Consider the following 13,405-nt stretch of genomic DNA (forward strand, 5'->3'; position numbering starts at 1 on the left):
GTCTTAAGCCAGCAAAATGGTCCGGTCTGAAAGTGGTTAACATAACGCAAAGCAGTTTCTACTGCCTATGCATACTCTATAGAAAATATCACAAAAGGGCAGAATGAATCCAATGTCACTTTCAAAATATTGTCAACATTTTCTTCACACATACCATCCTCATCAAATGTAAAATCAAACCCATTTTTCTTGAATATTTCCAGGTTGTCCATAAGAATACACTCATTGACTGCAGTTAAATTTAGTTTCTGAGGTCTGTAAAGCACAAGCAAAAAAAAAAAAGATTAGTTTAAAATGACAGAACATTTCTACTTGTGTACATTTTAAAATAGCAATTTGACAACCTGTTTTGAAACAGGGGTGTGGCAGAAGTCATCTGGTAGCCATTTCCCTTGCTAATTGTTGAGCCATCATTGGATGCCTTGGTACACACAGCCACTTTACCAAACCAATCCAAAAGGACCTGGAATCAATGTGATGTGAATGGTCATTACATCGATCACATGCTATTGTTTATGGCAGATCCCTCCATTCCTCTGCAGGAAAGAAATTTGCACAATTTTGCATTGCATCAACACAGACAATGCTGACAGGGGAATCCCTCATGCCTAGCCATTGTCTGCTTCCGGCGGGGTGGGGGGGGTGGCCTGTTTGAAGACGACAGAGATTATTGCTATCAGCTATAACAGCTGCTAGTGATAATCGTAAGTGAATCTAAACAGGCTGGTCGATCGATCAACTTGGTACATTTAGCCTGCCCACACATGGTTCGAACCGTCTATGATCAGCTTTATCCTGCGCATCTACTCCTTTATTTCTGTCCTGCCAATGTATGAGATCTGTATAATAACTCCCGAACGTTATCCTCCCTCTCTGTATGACCTGTACAAAAAAAGTGTACACCCCAAATAATGTCTCAGACTAAACACGCTGGGATGAGCCTGCTAATGCCATTGTGTTAAACTTTTTAGCCCATTTACAAGCACTTTTTATCTGCTCAAATGTGAGTGTCCCTCAAACTTTTAATAAATATTCTTTACAATGCGGATTTACACTATGTGGAACTTTTGTTTATTTTTTTTGTTTTATCCTGTGAGCCTACGGGAAGGATTCAAACAATCTCCCTCTGAGCTTCACTTCTTTGCTGAGAGTCACCTGAGGGAAAGTGTGATCATCATCCCCCTGTGTCAACCTTTACAGATGTGGATGTCCCTATCCATTGGTGTGCTGATGCCATAAGCCTTGATGACAGATTGGGCATATGCCTTGTTGAGTCCAATTGCTCTGGTCAGCCTTCCTTATGCTGGTGGTGGCTTCTCCCATTATCTTCTTTCCACAATTGTCCCTACATTTGATGCCTCAAGGTGGTCATTCACTCATCGGGATTAACATCATATTTCATCTTTGATCTGTGTATCACATTTTCATCACTCTGTGGACTTGATTTGCACGTTTTTCTTTTTTGCATTATATACAGTCGTATCCATATGACTGTTCTTATTTAGCGCTGCCTAATTATCTGTTATTTTTATTTGCAATTGTCTTTTGCTGTGCGGCTGCTTATTAATCCTCTAGGTGTTAGCACAGTATTTTTCACATTGAACAAAGTAAGGAAAGTTTAGGACCTTTGTCAAGCTTTTATTGCCGTGTCCTGCTGGAGAGAATCATCCTGCTATTATTCTGGCAACCATTTTCATGAAGAGAGGGAAAATCCAACATTTTTAAAGTGGTTGTAAACCCACGTTTGTTTGTTTTTAAAAAATACATATAACAAACATGCCTATACTTGCCTCCTCTGTGCAATAGTTTTGCACAGAGCAGCCCCAATCCTCTTCCTCTGGGGTTCCCTGGCCTGTGTTCCAGGCCCCTCATCGTGTGTCCCCCCAGAAAGCCGCTTTCCCTAGGGGGCACCAAGTCCTGCTGCTGCATCCATTGACACAGACAGCGGGACTCAGCCTTCCCCCATCACTAAATTTGATTGACAGCAGCAGGAGCCAATGGCTCCTGCTGCCATCAATCTGTCCAATGAGGAGAGAGACAGCAGCTGGAACTCGTGCACATCACTGGATCGGATCAGGCTCAGGTAAGAAAAAGGGGGAGGGGTTTTGGGGGGGAGCTGCAGCACAGGTGGTTTTTCACCTTAATGCATTAGGGTGAATAATCCTGAGGCTTTAAAACAACTTTGAGTTACCATCAGAGTAATAGGTGAGGGAACACCTGTTACTGTGATAACTCTTCAAAACACAAATTCTGTTTATTTTAAAGATTTCAGTTTTTCCGATATATCTTTAGGACGGAAAGTGAAGGAAAATCTACACAGCTAGACATAGACAGCAAAAAGTAACTTTATAGGGGTTTTAATAACTGCTATATGTTTTAAGTGCATCTAAACCCAACAACTAAATTTTCATAAGTTTTAACATGATAATGCAACTTCAAAATACGATTTTTTTGTACTCACCGTAAAATCCTTTTCTCTGAAGTTCATTGATGGACACAGCTCCTTTAAACCTTGACCGTAGGGTTATCACGCTACCTTCAGGAGAGGACTAGACAGAACATGTAACACATGTAAAAACAGCAGAACTGCATAGCTCCGCCCAGGGTGTGGTCCCTCTGGCTATAACCCCTCAGCCTGCTTCCTGCAGCTCAGTACGTCAACAAGCAGTACAACATAAAAAAGGAGGGGTGGGTGCTGTGTCTGTCAATGAACTTCAGAGAAAAGGATTTTACGACGAGTACAAAAAATCCTATTTTCTCTTTTGTTCATTGACGGACACAGCTCCTTTAAATCTTGACCGTAGGGACGTCCCCAAGCAGTGTCAAAACGAGGGGTGGAAAAAGCCAAACTTCACCCACAACCAGAGGCACGCCCCAACGGAGGAGTTGCCATTTGAAACGGCCGGACCGGAACTTGCGGCCAGCGTATGCATCAAAAATGCATTTACAACAAAATTGTAACTTTCTTTTAAAAAAGAAAAAGGTGTAATCTGCAACTTTTACACAGCTGCCTGCAAAACTTTGCGGCCAAAGTAAGCCGAAGATGCGCTTACATCAACTTTGTAGCATTTTGTGAAAGAGTGAACGGACGACCAAGTCGCCGCCTTACACATCTGGGAAACAGACACTTGATGTCGGAAAGCCCAGGAGGTCCCAATTTTCCTGGTGGAATGGGCCGTAACAGGAAAGGGGGGCACCTGCCCCTTTTTGAGGCATAAGCCAGGACCACGATCTGTCTCATCCACCGGGAAATGTTGGTCGACGAGACCACCAGACCTTTTTTCAGACCAGTCACCGAAACAAAGAGTCTGACTTCCGTAAGGGAGCTGTAGCAGATAGATATACCCTCAGAGCCCGGACCACATCCAGGGAATGTAGGGCAACTTCTTTTGGATGTGTCGGCTTAGGACAAAGGGATGGTAATACAATGTTCTCATTGAGATGGAATGCCGAAACCACTTTTGGAAGAAAACAGGGTTGCGGACATAGCACCGCCTTCTCCCTGTGGATAACCAGATAGGGCGACTTTCAAGACAAGGCCACCAACTCAGAAACCCTCGTGACAGATGTAATGGCCACTAAAAAGACAACTTTTTGGGAAAGTGTCAACAAGGGAATCTCCCTGATGTTCTCAAATGGCGGTTTCTGAAGCGCCAATAGCACCAGGTTCAGATCCCACGGAGGTAGGGGTGGTCGAACCGGAGGGATTACATGCCGAACCCCTTGTACAAAGGTGCTTACCAATGAGTGAGACGCCAAGGGGCGTTGGAAAAAAGACAGCCAAGGCTGATATCTGTCCCTTGATGGTGCTTAAGGCAAGTTTATGATCCACTCCTCACTGTAAAAACAGAAGGATTCTGGAAACCGTATAAGTGCGTGGACGCCACCCCATCGCACATGGAGATGTAGGCCTTCCACACACGATGGTAAATCTTCCGAGAAGATTTCCGTGCCCTCAGCATAGTGGAAATTACCAAGTCCGACAGACCTCGGTCCTTTAGTACCTGGTTTTCAACAGCCACGCCGTTAAAACCAGCGATGGTAAAGCAGGATGGAGTATCAGACCTTGCGATAGGAGGTCTTTTCACATCGGCAACCACCAAGGAGCAGTTGTTTTGCGACAGCTGGAGGTCCGCTAATTGCAGATCTCTGCCCTAGACTAATGAGATCTCCAAGAGCTAATTGGAGTGAGGTGTCAGCCAACTGGAGTCCAATCAATGAGATGAGATTGGAGGTGTTGGTTACAGCTGCCCTACCCTATAAAAAAAACACATAAAGAATGATGTGGTCCAAGGCACCAAAAGTAACTGACCTCCATCCCAAATTTTAGACAAAGAGAAAGGAAAGTAGTCAGCAGGACTTTAAATGAGGTCAATCACTATATAAAGTAAACATGTAGGATATAGAACAGTGTTGCTTTTATGGGTTCCAACAAAAAGGTGAGAGATATATACCAAAAAGCAGTCTTGACAAAGAACATTTTATTATACCATGTGAAATACCACAAAAATGCATTTACAGAATCGCATACACGCAGGGTATGCTGAAAACTGCATATAAATATTGGCACCATGGTAATAGGCATAACAAAGTAAAAACAAGCCCTGAACAACGTGGGCCACTGGAAAGGCTGAATGATGTGAAAAAGTCTAGAGTAAAACAAAATAAGAGACATAAAATCATCTGTATGGACATCATGCATCTATGCAATACTGACGCGTTTCGTTGGGGTATACCAACTCTTCAGGGGCGGATGCAATGGTGATCTATAAAGAAACATAACCATATGGTATAATATTGTAACTGAGTAATAGGAATAAATAATGTGTAAGGGACAGGATGGACATCCCTATAGGTACTCACATCAGCTGCATAGATGTGAACAGAGGATCAGAGCCATTAAACAGGTCTGGCATGGGAGCTGAAGTAGATTCACCAGGGTAAATGTGCTATTGTGGGCGATGGTGAGCCAAAACTTCTGTGAATTGAGATCAGTAATATATAATGAATGTATAGTATTGTATTGATAGAGTGTGAAAAGCCCATACACCAGGTCAGATGAAGAGAAGAACTAAGCATAGATGAAAAAACAAATACTCAAAAAACACCAAATGGGAAAAAGAAAAAGATTTTTGGCTCCCCTCCCTCTTCCACCTTCTTTCCTCCCCATTTGTGGTGGATAGAGGTGGTGGTTTGGGCGGGTGCTCCCTATCGCATCAGCATCATGTCACCACTCTGTGTGTGCGACACCAGTACAGGTCGTAATGCTAACCCCACTACCTACATTTTTTAAGGAGGCTCTCCTCAAAGGGGTAACGCACCGCCATTCTTCTTGGGACTGAAAAAGGCCCATTGCGGGCTGCCTCATTCCTTGTAGATGAACTTATAAAATAAGTCAAGTACGGAAACACCTTAGGTACATGGGTCAGCTTACAGGACCCAAAAGGGACCGATACCTCAGCAGAAGATCCTGCTGCATCCTGTATTGTCAGGGTATCCCGCACATCAGTGATAGGTGCTCCTACTAGCGATTTATCCTGCGCTGACCCGTACACGGAATCATCCTCCTTGTCCTGATGTGTCAGAGGATGCAGAACAGGGGCCGCCAGTCACCCCGGGGGCCCGAGTCTAAATCAGAGCTTTCCCCAGAGGATGGGGGGAGGGCAGGGGACGGTTTTTACCCCCCTTGTGCCCAAACACCGCCTCTACCCTGTCAACGAATGTTTCCAGGACCGATGACAAAGCATCCATAGGCACTGCATTGTTCGCAGGTGAGCCGGTTGCAATTACAGGGATGTCCGGGGAAGAGGCGTCAGCTTCTGACGCCATGCTGACCCACCTCGTCTGCCACACTTGGGCACTTAGAACAAGGTACACAATCCCACCCTCCTAGCTGCTCAAAGACTGAGGGGCTCCACCGCAGGACTCACCACTTTGACCGAATGCTGTGCCGTGCTGCCACTTTGTTCTGTGTCTAGTCACAGGTGCTCAGAGAAAAACCGCGCAGTTCCGAGGTTAAATGACCCAGCACTCGAGGTAAAACCGCTCTGAAGCTACAAGAAAATGGCCGCTGGCCGTTTTTGTATACAAAAACACCAGGAAAATGGCCGCCGGACCTCTAGAAAATGGCTGACAGCCATGCTCTGCAAAGAAATTAAGGGAAAATGATCTGTACTTAACCATCTGGTCAGAATAGCTGGATGCATTCCATCACAGACCCATTGCCCAAGCAGTATGGGTTGGCTGCTGGCCACGGCACACTGTGACACAGACAGCAGTAGCCCGGTCATATGTGTTCCCTGGAGCATATAGATCACCGGCCACCCCAGGAGCAGAAGGGACATGACGAGGCCGACCCAGTGTGTAACTAGGGCCTGCTCACGGACTACAAGGATCTACATTATCCAGCCTGTCACCCAGCCAGCTGTTGATAAAAGATCACAGGATCAAAATTTTGTGGAAAAAGTCCAAAAACCCCCAGGACCAATGGTCCCTTCAGGGAGCCAGGTCCTTCTCCTTCACTAGGCAGAAAAATACTGAGCTGCAAGAAGCATGCTGAGGGGTTATAGCCAGAGGGACCACCCCCTTGGCGGAGCTATGCAGTTCTGCTGTTTTTACATGTGTTACATGTTCTGCCTAGTCCTCTTCTGAAGGTGGCGTGATAACCCTACGGTCAAGATTTAAAAGGAGCTGTGTCCATCAATGAACGAAAGAGAAAAGTTGTTTTCTATGTATATTTTAACAATACAGCTTTCACGGAGGTTGATTTACTGAAGGCAAAGATACTGTGAACTGCAAGTGCACTTCAATTTCACCTCAAGTGTGCTAGATCTGAGGGGAAGCTCTGAAATGAAGAGAAGCTTTGCTCATTTCGATCAACCAATCATGCGCAAGCAAAAATGCTGTTTTTTATTTTCCTTGCATGTACCCCCAGATCTAGAGCAGCTGCACTTGCAGTGCACAGACTGTTTGCCACTGGTAATTATTATGTTCATGTTATGGGGTAACAAGACTCCTAATTGTGCTTCCGCTTTGTCATCCTGTTAAATGCTCCCCTAGTGGGCACTACAATCAGTCATACCAATGCACAACCAGATGAGGAGTACAAAGACCTATGAGAAGGTGAGTTGCCATCTAGATAAAGGAAGGCTCATAGATGTGATATACCTGGGATTTTGCAAAAGCATTTGACACAGCTCCCCATAAACGTTTACTGTACAAAGTAAGGTCCGTTGGCATGGAACATAGGGTGAGTACATGGATTAAAAACTGGCTAAAAGGGTGAGTTCAGGGGGTGGTGATACATGGGGAGTACTTTGAATGATCAGGGGTGGAAAGTGGGGTCTCCCAGGGTTCTGTGCTGGGACCAATCCTATTTAATTTGTTCATAAACAACCTGGAGGATGGGATAAACAGTTCAATCTCTGTATTTCCGGATGATACTAAGCTAAGCAGGGCAATAACTTCTCTGCAAGATGTGGAAACCTTGCAAGAAGATCTGAACAAATTAATGGGGTGGGCAACTACATGTCAAATGAGGTTTAATGTGGAAAAATGTAAAATAATGCATTTGGGTGGCAAAAATATGAATACGATCTATTCACTGGGGGAAAACCTCTGGGGGAATTTAGGATGGAAAAGGACCTGGGATTAACTCAAAAGATAAAACGGTAATTCTCCCACTCTACAACACTCTGGTCCGGCCTCACCTGGAGCATGCTATCCAGTTCTGGGTACCAGTCCTCAGGAAAGATATACTGGAAATGGAGCAAGTACAGAGAAGGGCAACAAAGCATATAAAGGGACTGGAGGGTATTAGTTATGAAGAAAGATAGCGATCACTGAACTTATTCTCTCTGGAGAAGAGACACTTGAGAGGGCATATGATTTAAATTTACAAATACCACACTGGTGATCCCATGACAGGGATAAAACTTTTCAGCGGAAGGGAGTTTAACTGGTTTCCCGATCAGCCGCCACAGTTCGAATTCGTTTTAGAACAGATCAGTCTCCAGGCCCAGGCCAATGATTTGTGGCCTGGACCTGCTGATAGGTCCTGATGAATGAAATCCTCCCCTGTCTGTGTAAAGTGTAAACACAGGCAAGGGGAAGTGATGTCACCCCCCCATGGAACTCTTTTCCGTACCAGAGAGAGGAGAGAAGATATCATCCAAATGTGAGTTGCACCAACACTACACGGACACAGTACACATAGGCACACATTTTAGCCCCCCCCCCCCCCCCCGATCGCCCCTTTCAGTTAACCACTTCACTCCCTGTCACCACTCCATCACCCAGTGCAGTTTTCATATTTTTCTTTGATCACTGTACTAGTGTCATTTGTGACACTTAGAGTACTTAGTAGTAGCCCCAGATAGGTCTAGGGACCCCCCTAATAAAGGTTTAACCCCCTGATCACCCCATTAACAGTGATCACCGAATAGTGTTACGGGTAATGATGGTTAGCTAGTTATTTTTTTTATAGTGTCAGGGCACCCACCATATATTACCCAATAAAGGTTTAACCCCCTGATCACCCGGCGGGTGACATCAGTTAGGGTCTGTGTCGCCCCAGGCAGCGTCAGATTAGTGCCAGTAGCACTAACACCCACGCACGCACCATACACCTCCTTTAGTAGTATAGTGTCTGAACGGGTCGTTATCTTTGATCCGATAAGAATTATATTAGTATCCCCAATAATTTAGGGTTCCCAAAAATGCAGCGATATCAGGATTAGCCCAGATACCTGCTAGCACCTGCGTTTAGCCCTTCCGCCCAGCCCAGCCCACCCAAGTGCAGTATCAATCGATCACTGTCACTTACAAAACATAACTGCAGCATTCGCAGAGTCAGGCCTGATTCCTGTGAACAGGAACAACAGTTTTTTTGGTAGCGTTTGAAGCAGTCGCTGACAGTCAGGTGCTCTTTTTTTTCTTCTTTGAGCCTCACTAGTGTACCAGTACATTTAGAGGCCAAAATGTCCAATTGAAAGTACACTAGTGAAGAGGTCTACATGTTTCTGAGCATGACAGATAAGAGTGAAGGAGAATTCACCCATCTGTCAGATTCAGGTTCAGAATACGAACCTGTAGACAGCAGCAGCACCCTGACTAATAGCTCTGACCACAGAGTAGTGGTCCCTGCCAAGCCAGGTGTACCCGACCCCGTTCTTCTGCTGTTGTTGAGGTGCAAGAACTGCAGGGCTCTTGTATGGAGCAGAGAGCCAATACTAGTGCCGCTCATCCTTCTGGTGACATACTGGTCGTATTATCCAGCAGTGTAGTAACATGTGGTGACATGGCAAGTCCCATAATTGTAGTTCAAGCTGGTGAGGTGGCTAGCACAACTAGTGTTCCACAGCCACAAAGACAGGCCTGTTGGGCCCATAGTGCCCTTCCTGCTGCATTTGCCAATCCTAACTGAGAGCCCACCACTTCTGCAGCACCTGTACCTCCCCCATTCACTGCCCAACCTGGAATTCAGGTGGAAACGTCACTTGATTTTTATTCGCAGTTTTTCATTGAAGATCTCTATAGATCTATTGTGGACCAAACAATTTGCATGCTGGTAAATTAATTGCCGCTAATCCCCAGTTGACCCTTGCCAGAGATTGGAGACCTATTACGGTCTCCAAATTTAAGACCTTCCTGGGCCTATCCCTCCTCATGGGCATAACTAAAAAAAGTGAGTTGCGATCATATTGGTCCACTGACCCAATCCACCATATGCCCGTGTTCTCTGCCTCCATGATCAGGACATGATATGAGCAGATCTTGCGGTTCATGCATTTCAATACAAAATAAACTGTCATCTTTGGGGTGACCCTGAATACGATTGGCTCTACAAAATTTGGCCCCTCGTAAACCACTTCAACCAGCAGTTTGCAGCCTTGTTCACTCCTGATTAAGTTGTCTGCATTGATGAGTCCCTGATTAAGTTTCCTGGCTGCTTGTCATTCAAACATTATCTTCTCAGCAAGCGGGCCAGATATGGGGTCAAGATGTATAAGCTCTGTGACAGGGCAACAGGCTATACGTATAGTTTTATGGTTTACAAGGGAACAGATAGTTACATAGAGCTGGAGAACTGCCCAGACTAGATAGGGAGCGCTGGTAAGATTGTATGGGACTTGGTGTCACCCTTATTCAGAAAGGGGTACCACTTGTATGTGGACAATTATTACACGAGTGTGCCACTTTTTAGTCACTTGTTTGATCATGGAATTGCTGCATGGTGCATCATGCGATCTAATCGCTGGGGCTTACCCCAGCGGGTTGTAGATTCCCATCTTAGGCTAGGGGAGAGAGCCTGCTTGAAGAGTAATTTGCTCGCTTTGAAGTGGAGGGATAATAAGAATGTTTTCGGTCTATCCTCCCTTCACGCAGACACGACGGTTCAAATTCAAACGGCCACTGGTGTTGTGGGGAAACCCCTCTGTGTCCACGAATATAACCTTAATATGGGAGGGGTGGACCTCAACAACCAGTAGTTGGCACCGTACCTAATTGCCCATAAGGCCAGACGCTGCTATAAAAAAGTGTCTGTATATTTATTCCAATTGGCTCTGCTGAATGCTTAGGTGCTATACAAAGCTTCAGGACAAACTGGATACTTAAATTCCAGGAAGATATCATCACAGCCCTTCTGTTTCCAGACGGTGCTGTGGCCCAACTTCCCAACCCAAATGCAGTGAGCCAGCTACATGAGAGGCATTTTCCGTATGTCCTCCCTGGTACCCCTACCCAACAAAATCCCCAAAGAAGATGTTGTGTCTGTAGAAAGTGTGGATTTAGGTTTGACACCTGCTTTTATTGCCCCTCCTGTCCTTACCAACCTGGTCTTTGCATTGGTGAATGCTACCACACACTAATGGTGTATTAGCGTAGAGTACAGCATTGAACAGTCCTAGGGCACACTTACACAGGGTCTCGAAAGAGGAGATGCCCATCACAATATAAGAGACCCTAATCTGGAACGTTTAGTTTATTTATAAGTGCAAAAAGAAAAAAACACCCAAAAACACAAAAAAATTTAAATAAAAAAGACAAAAATAGTTTTATTTTTACTATGTTTTATTGTATTTGCTTTGCAAGTATGGTATGTCTTACTGTTATACCGTAATGTTACTTTGTTTTATTGTTAACCATCATTAGCTGATCTTAGCAGGTATGCCTTTCAGGTGCAGCACCTATTTTATTTATCTTCAAACAATGAAATGTCCTGCGAGCCACCTCTATAATAAAAGCCCAAATCGAGTCTCTCAAATGACACTCTTATTTTAATTCAGCAGCTAGTGTTGCACATGTCTCTTAAACAATGCAAAGATGATCCAATATTCTAAAGTACGCGGGCTTTCAAACATAAAATCCAAATAGTGAAATGAAAAAATGTAAAGATGTGCTATATGTCAACAGCAATAAAGAGATTCCGTGCTAAGTTACAAACAATATTCCAAATAAAGTGCTTTCGTGCGGGATATGATAAAACGTCCATATGGTAAGAAAAAAAGCAATCAATAAAATCCTAAAAACAATATGATGGTGAATCAAACTAAAAAATCCTTATTACAATTATATGTATATGTCTAATATACATATATGTGAGAAAAAGTGCTTCACTGTGCTGTGCAATCAAAAAAAGTTCATAAGTGCTCCAATGTGAATCCATGCGATTCAGTGGTTGCTGGGATATCAATCCAATATTAAGGTGCTGTGTGTGCACTCAGGTGTTCCAGCCGGGTTTAAATACCCCTCTCCGTGGCGCCAAAAGACGGCGTGTGATGTCACACCGCTGTGGTGCCACGCGGACGCTAAAGCGGAAGTCCGAAAAGCACAGGCCATAAACCGGAAATGGAAGTGAACATCACTTCCGGTGCACACTTCTGGTCTGCGATGGGAAATGCCCCATAGCAGACACTGCCCAAGGGAAACCTAATGAAGCTAAGGTATTAAAAAGGAGCCTGCATATTGGCTCCTGAGAACTGCACCACACCACAGACCTCCATAAACAGGCCTGTGGGGGAGCAGGCCACCCACAAAAAAGTGGATATGGACCAGATGCCCCCCCACAGACCCTCGGCCATCCGTACAGGCATCTGTGGCACATGGACCAGATGACTGCGGTCAAAGAGAAACAAAAAGAGTGGAAGAAAAGGGAGAAAAAAAAGGGGGGGAAAAGAGGGTATATGAGCTATATAAACAAATAATTATTTGAAACCACACACCTGCATTACATCATTTAATTTCCAAAATGAATTTATACAAATCCCAATAAAAGAGGAAATTAAATAAAGTATAAACAAATGACACTGAAATTAACATACTTATACAGCCCCTCCAATGTTAAGGAGAACAGCAAACAGAATGGGGCACCAGCACAAAGATTCCCCCCAAGAAAAAGCGCAACACACCGGGTTCAATTCACAAATGGATAAGGACCAAGGGAAAGGGGGAGAAAATAAATGAACCTGGAATATATCAAACAGGGAAACTATATAGCTTCAGAGAGGGAATAGATCATAGTCACCATTATAAAAATGGTTTGTAACTGATCTCCTCATTTAGACCCGGAGAACCAGTTGTCCATAGTGAATAAATCCACTTGGTCTCTAATTGCAACCATTTTTTATCCAGGTCCCCTCCCCGTCCTTGTGGAAGCAAATGTTCCAAACTGAAAAATCCAATGAAACTAAGATTGAAATTATGATGTAGCCCTACGTGGCGGCTTATCGGAGTCTCCATTTTGCATTCTGATATCAAAGACACATGATCCCTCATTCTGCAACATAGGGGAAGCTTCATTTTGCCCATGTAGAAGGCTCCACAAGAGCACTTTATTATGTAAACTGAGCCCACTGACTGACAATTCGTCCTATGTTTCGGAGTCCACATACTTCCATCCGGAAGTGCAATACTTTTACCTAGATATTCATTGTCACTGTTTTTTCTTTTGTTTCTACAAATATCCTTTTTCAAATATTCTTTTATTAGATTTTCCAAGAAAATTACAAAAAGTACAAAAGAATATACACAGAAAAGCGTAGGACAGGTCTACATGCATATAGTACATGAAAATGAATTACAGCTGCGAAGATATATTGGAGGGTTATAGTCATTTAAGACTGTAGCTTCTGGTTGATGTAGTCAGTTGTTCCCTAAAGCAATTGCTTGGGTTACTGATCCCATATCTTGTTCCTGACTTATTATTAAAGACCCAAATATCCTTTTTTCTGATGCTTTTTATAGACCCTGTCAGTGGAGGTAACTATCAGGCAACTGCCTGTTGCGAGGTTCACCCGAGCTACTGGACTTATTTTGATGTTTTTTTTCACCCATGAGTGGGAGGTAGGTGCAGATCAGTTTCGGAAGCCTGTTTTGGACTGTTTTCCTGCTCCCCTCTATATTT

The 13,405-nt window shown here is 44.1% G+C and overlaps 1 protein-coding gene across 1 annotated transcript in view; it reads right to left on the bottom strand.

Annotated features, from left to right (window-relative positions):
- PMS2 (PMS1 homolog 2, mismatch repair system component) overlaps positions 1-13,405 on the bottom strand; it is a 133,252-nt gene that overhangs the window by 19,084 nt on the left and 100,763 nt on the right. The window contains exon 13 of the mRNA XM_077449028.1: positions 155-255. Coding sequence (XP_077305154.1) covers positions 155-255 — 101 coding nt within the window. The remainder of the gene's footprint in view (positions 1-154; positions 256-13,405) is intronic.

The sequence above is a fragment of the Lithobates pipiens genome, unplaced genomic scaffold (assembly GCF_037356315.1).
Source record: "Lithobates pipiens isolate NorthernLeopardFrog02 unplaced genomic scaffold, aLitPip1_a1.2 Scaffold_22, whole genome shotgun sequence".
In the NCBI taxonomy this organism is placed as follows: domain Eukaryota; kingdom Metazoa; phylum Chordata; class Amphibia; order Anura; family Ranidae; genus Lithobates; species Lithobates pipiens.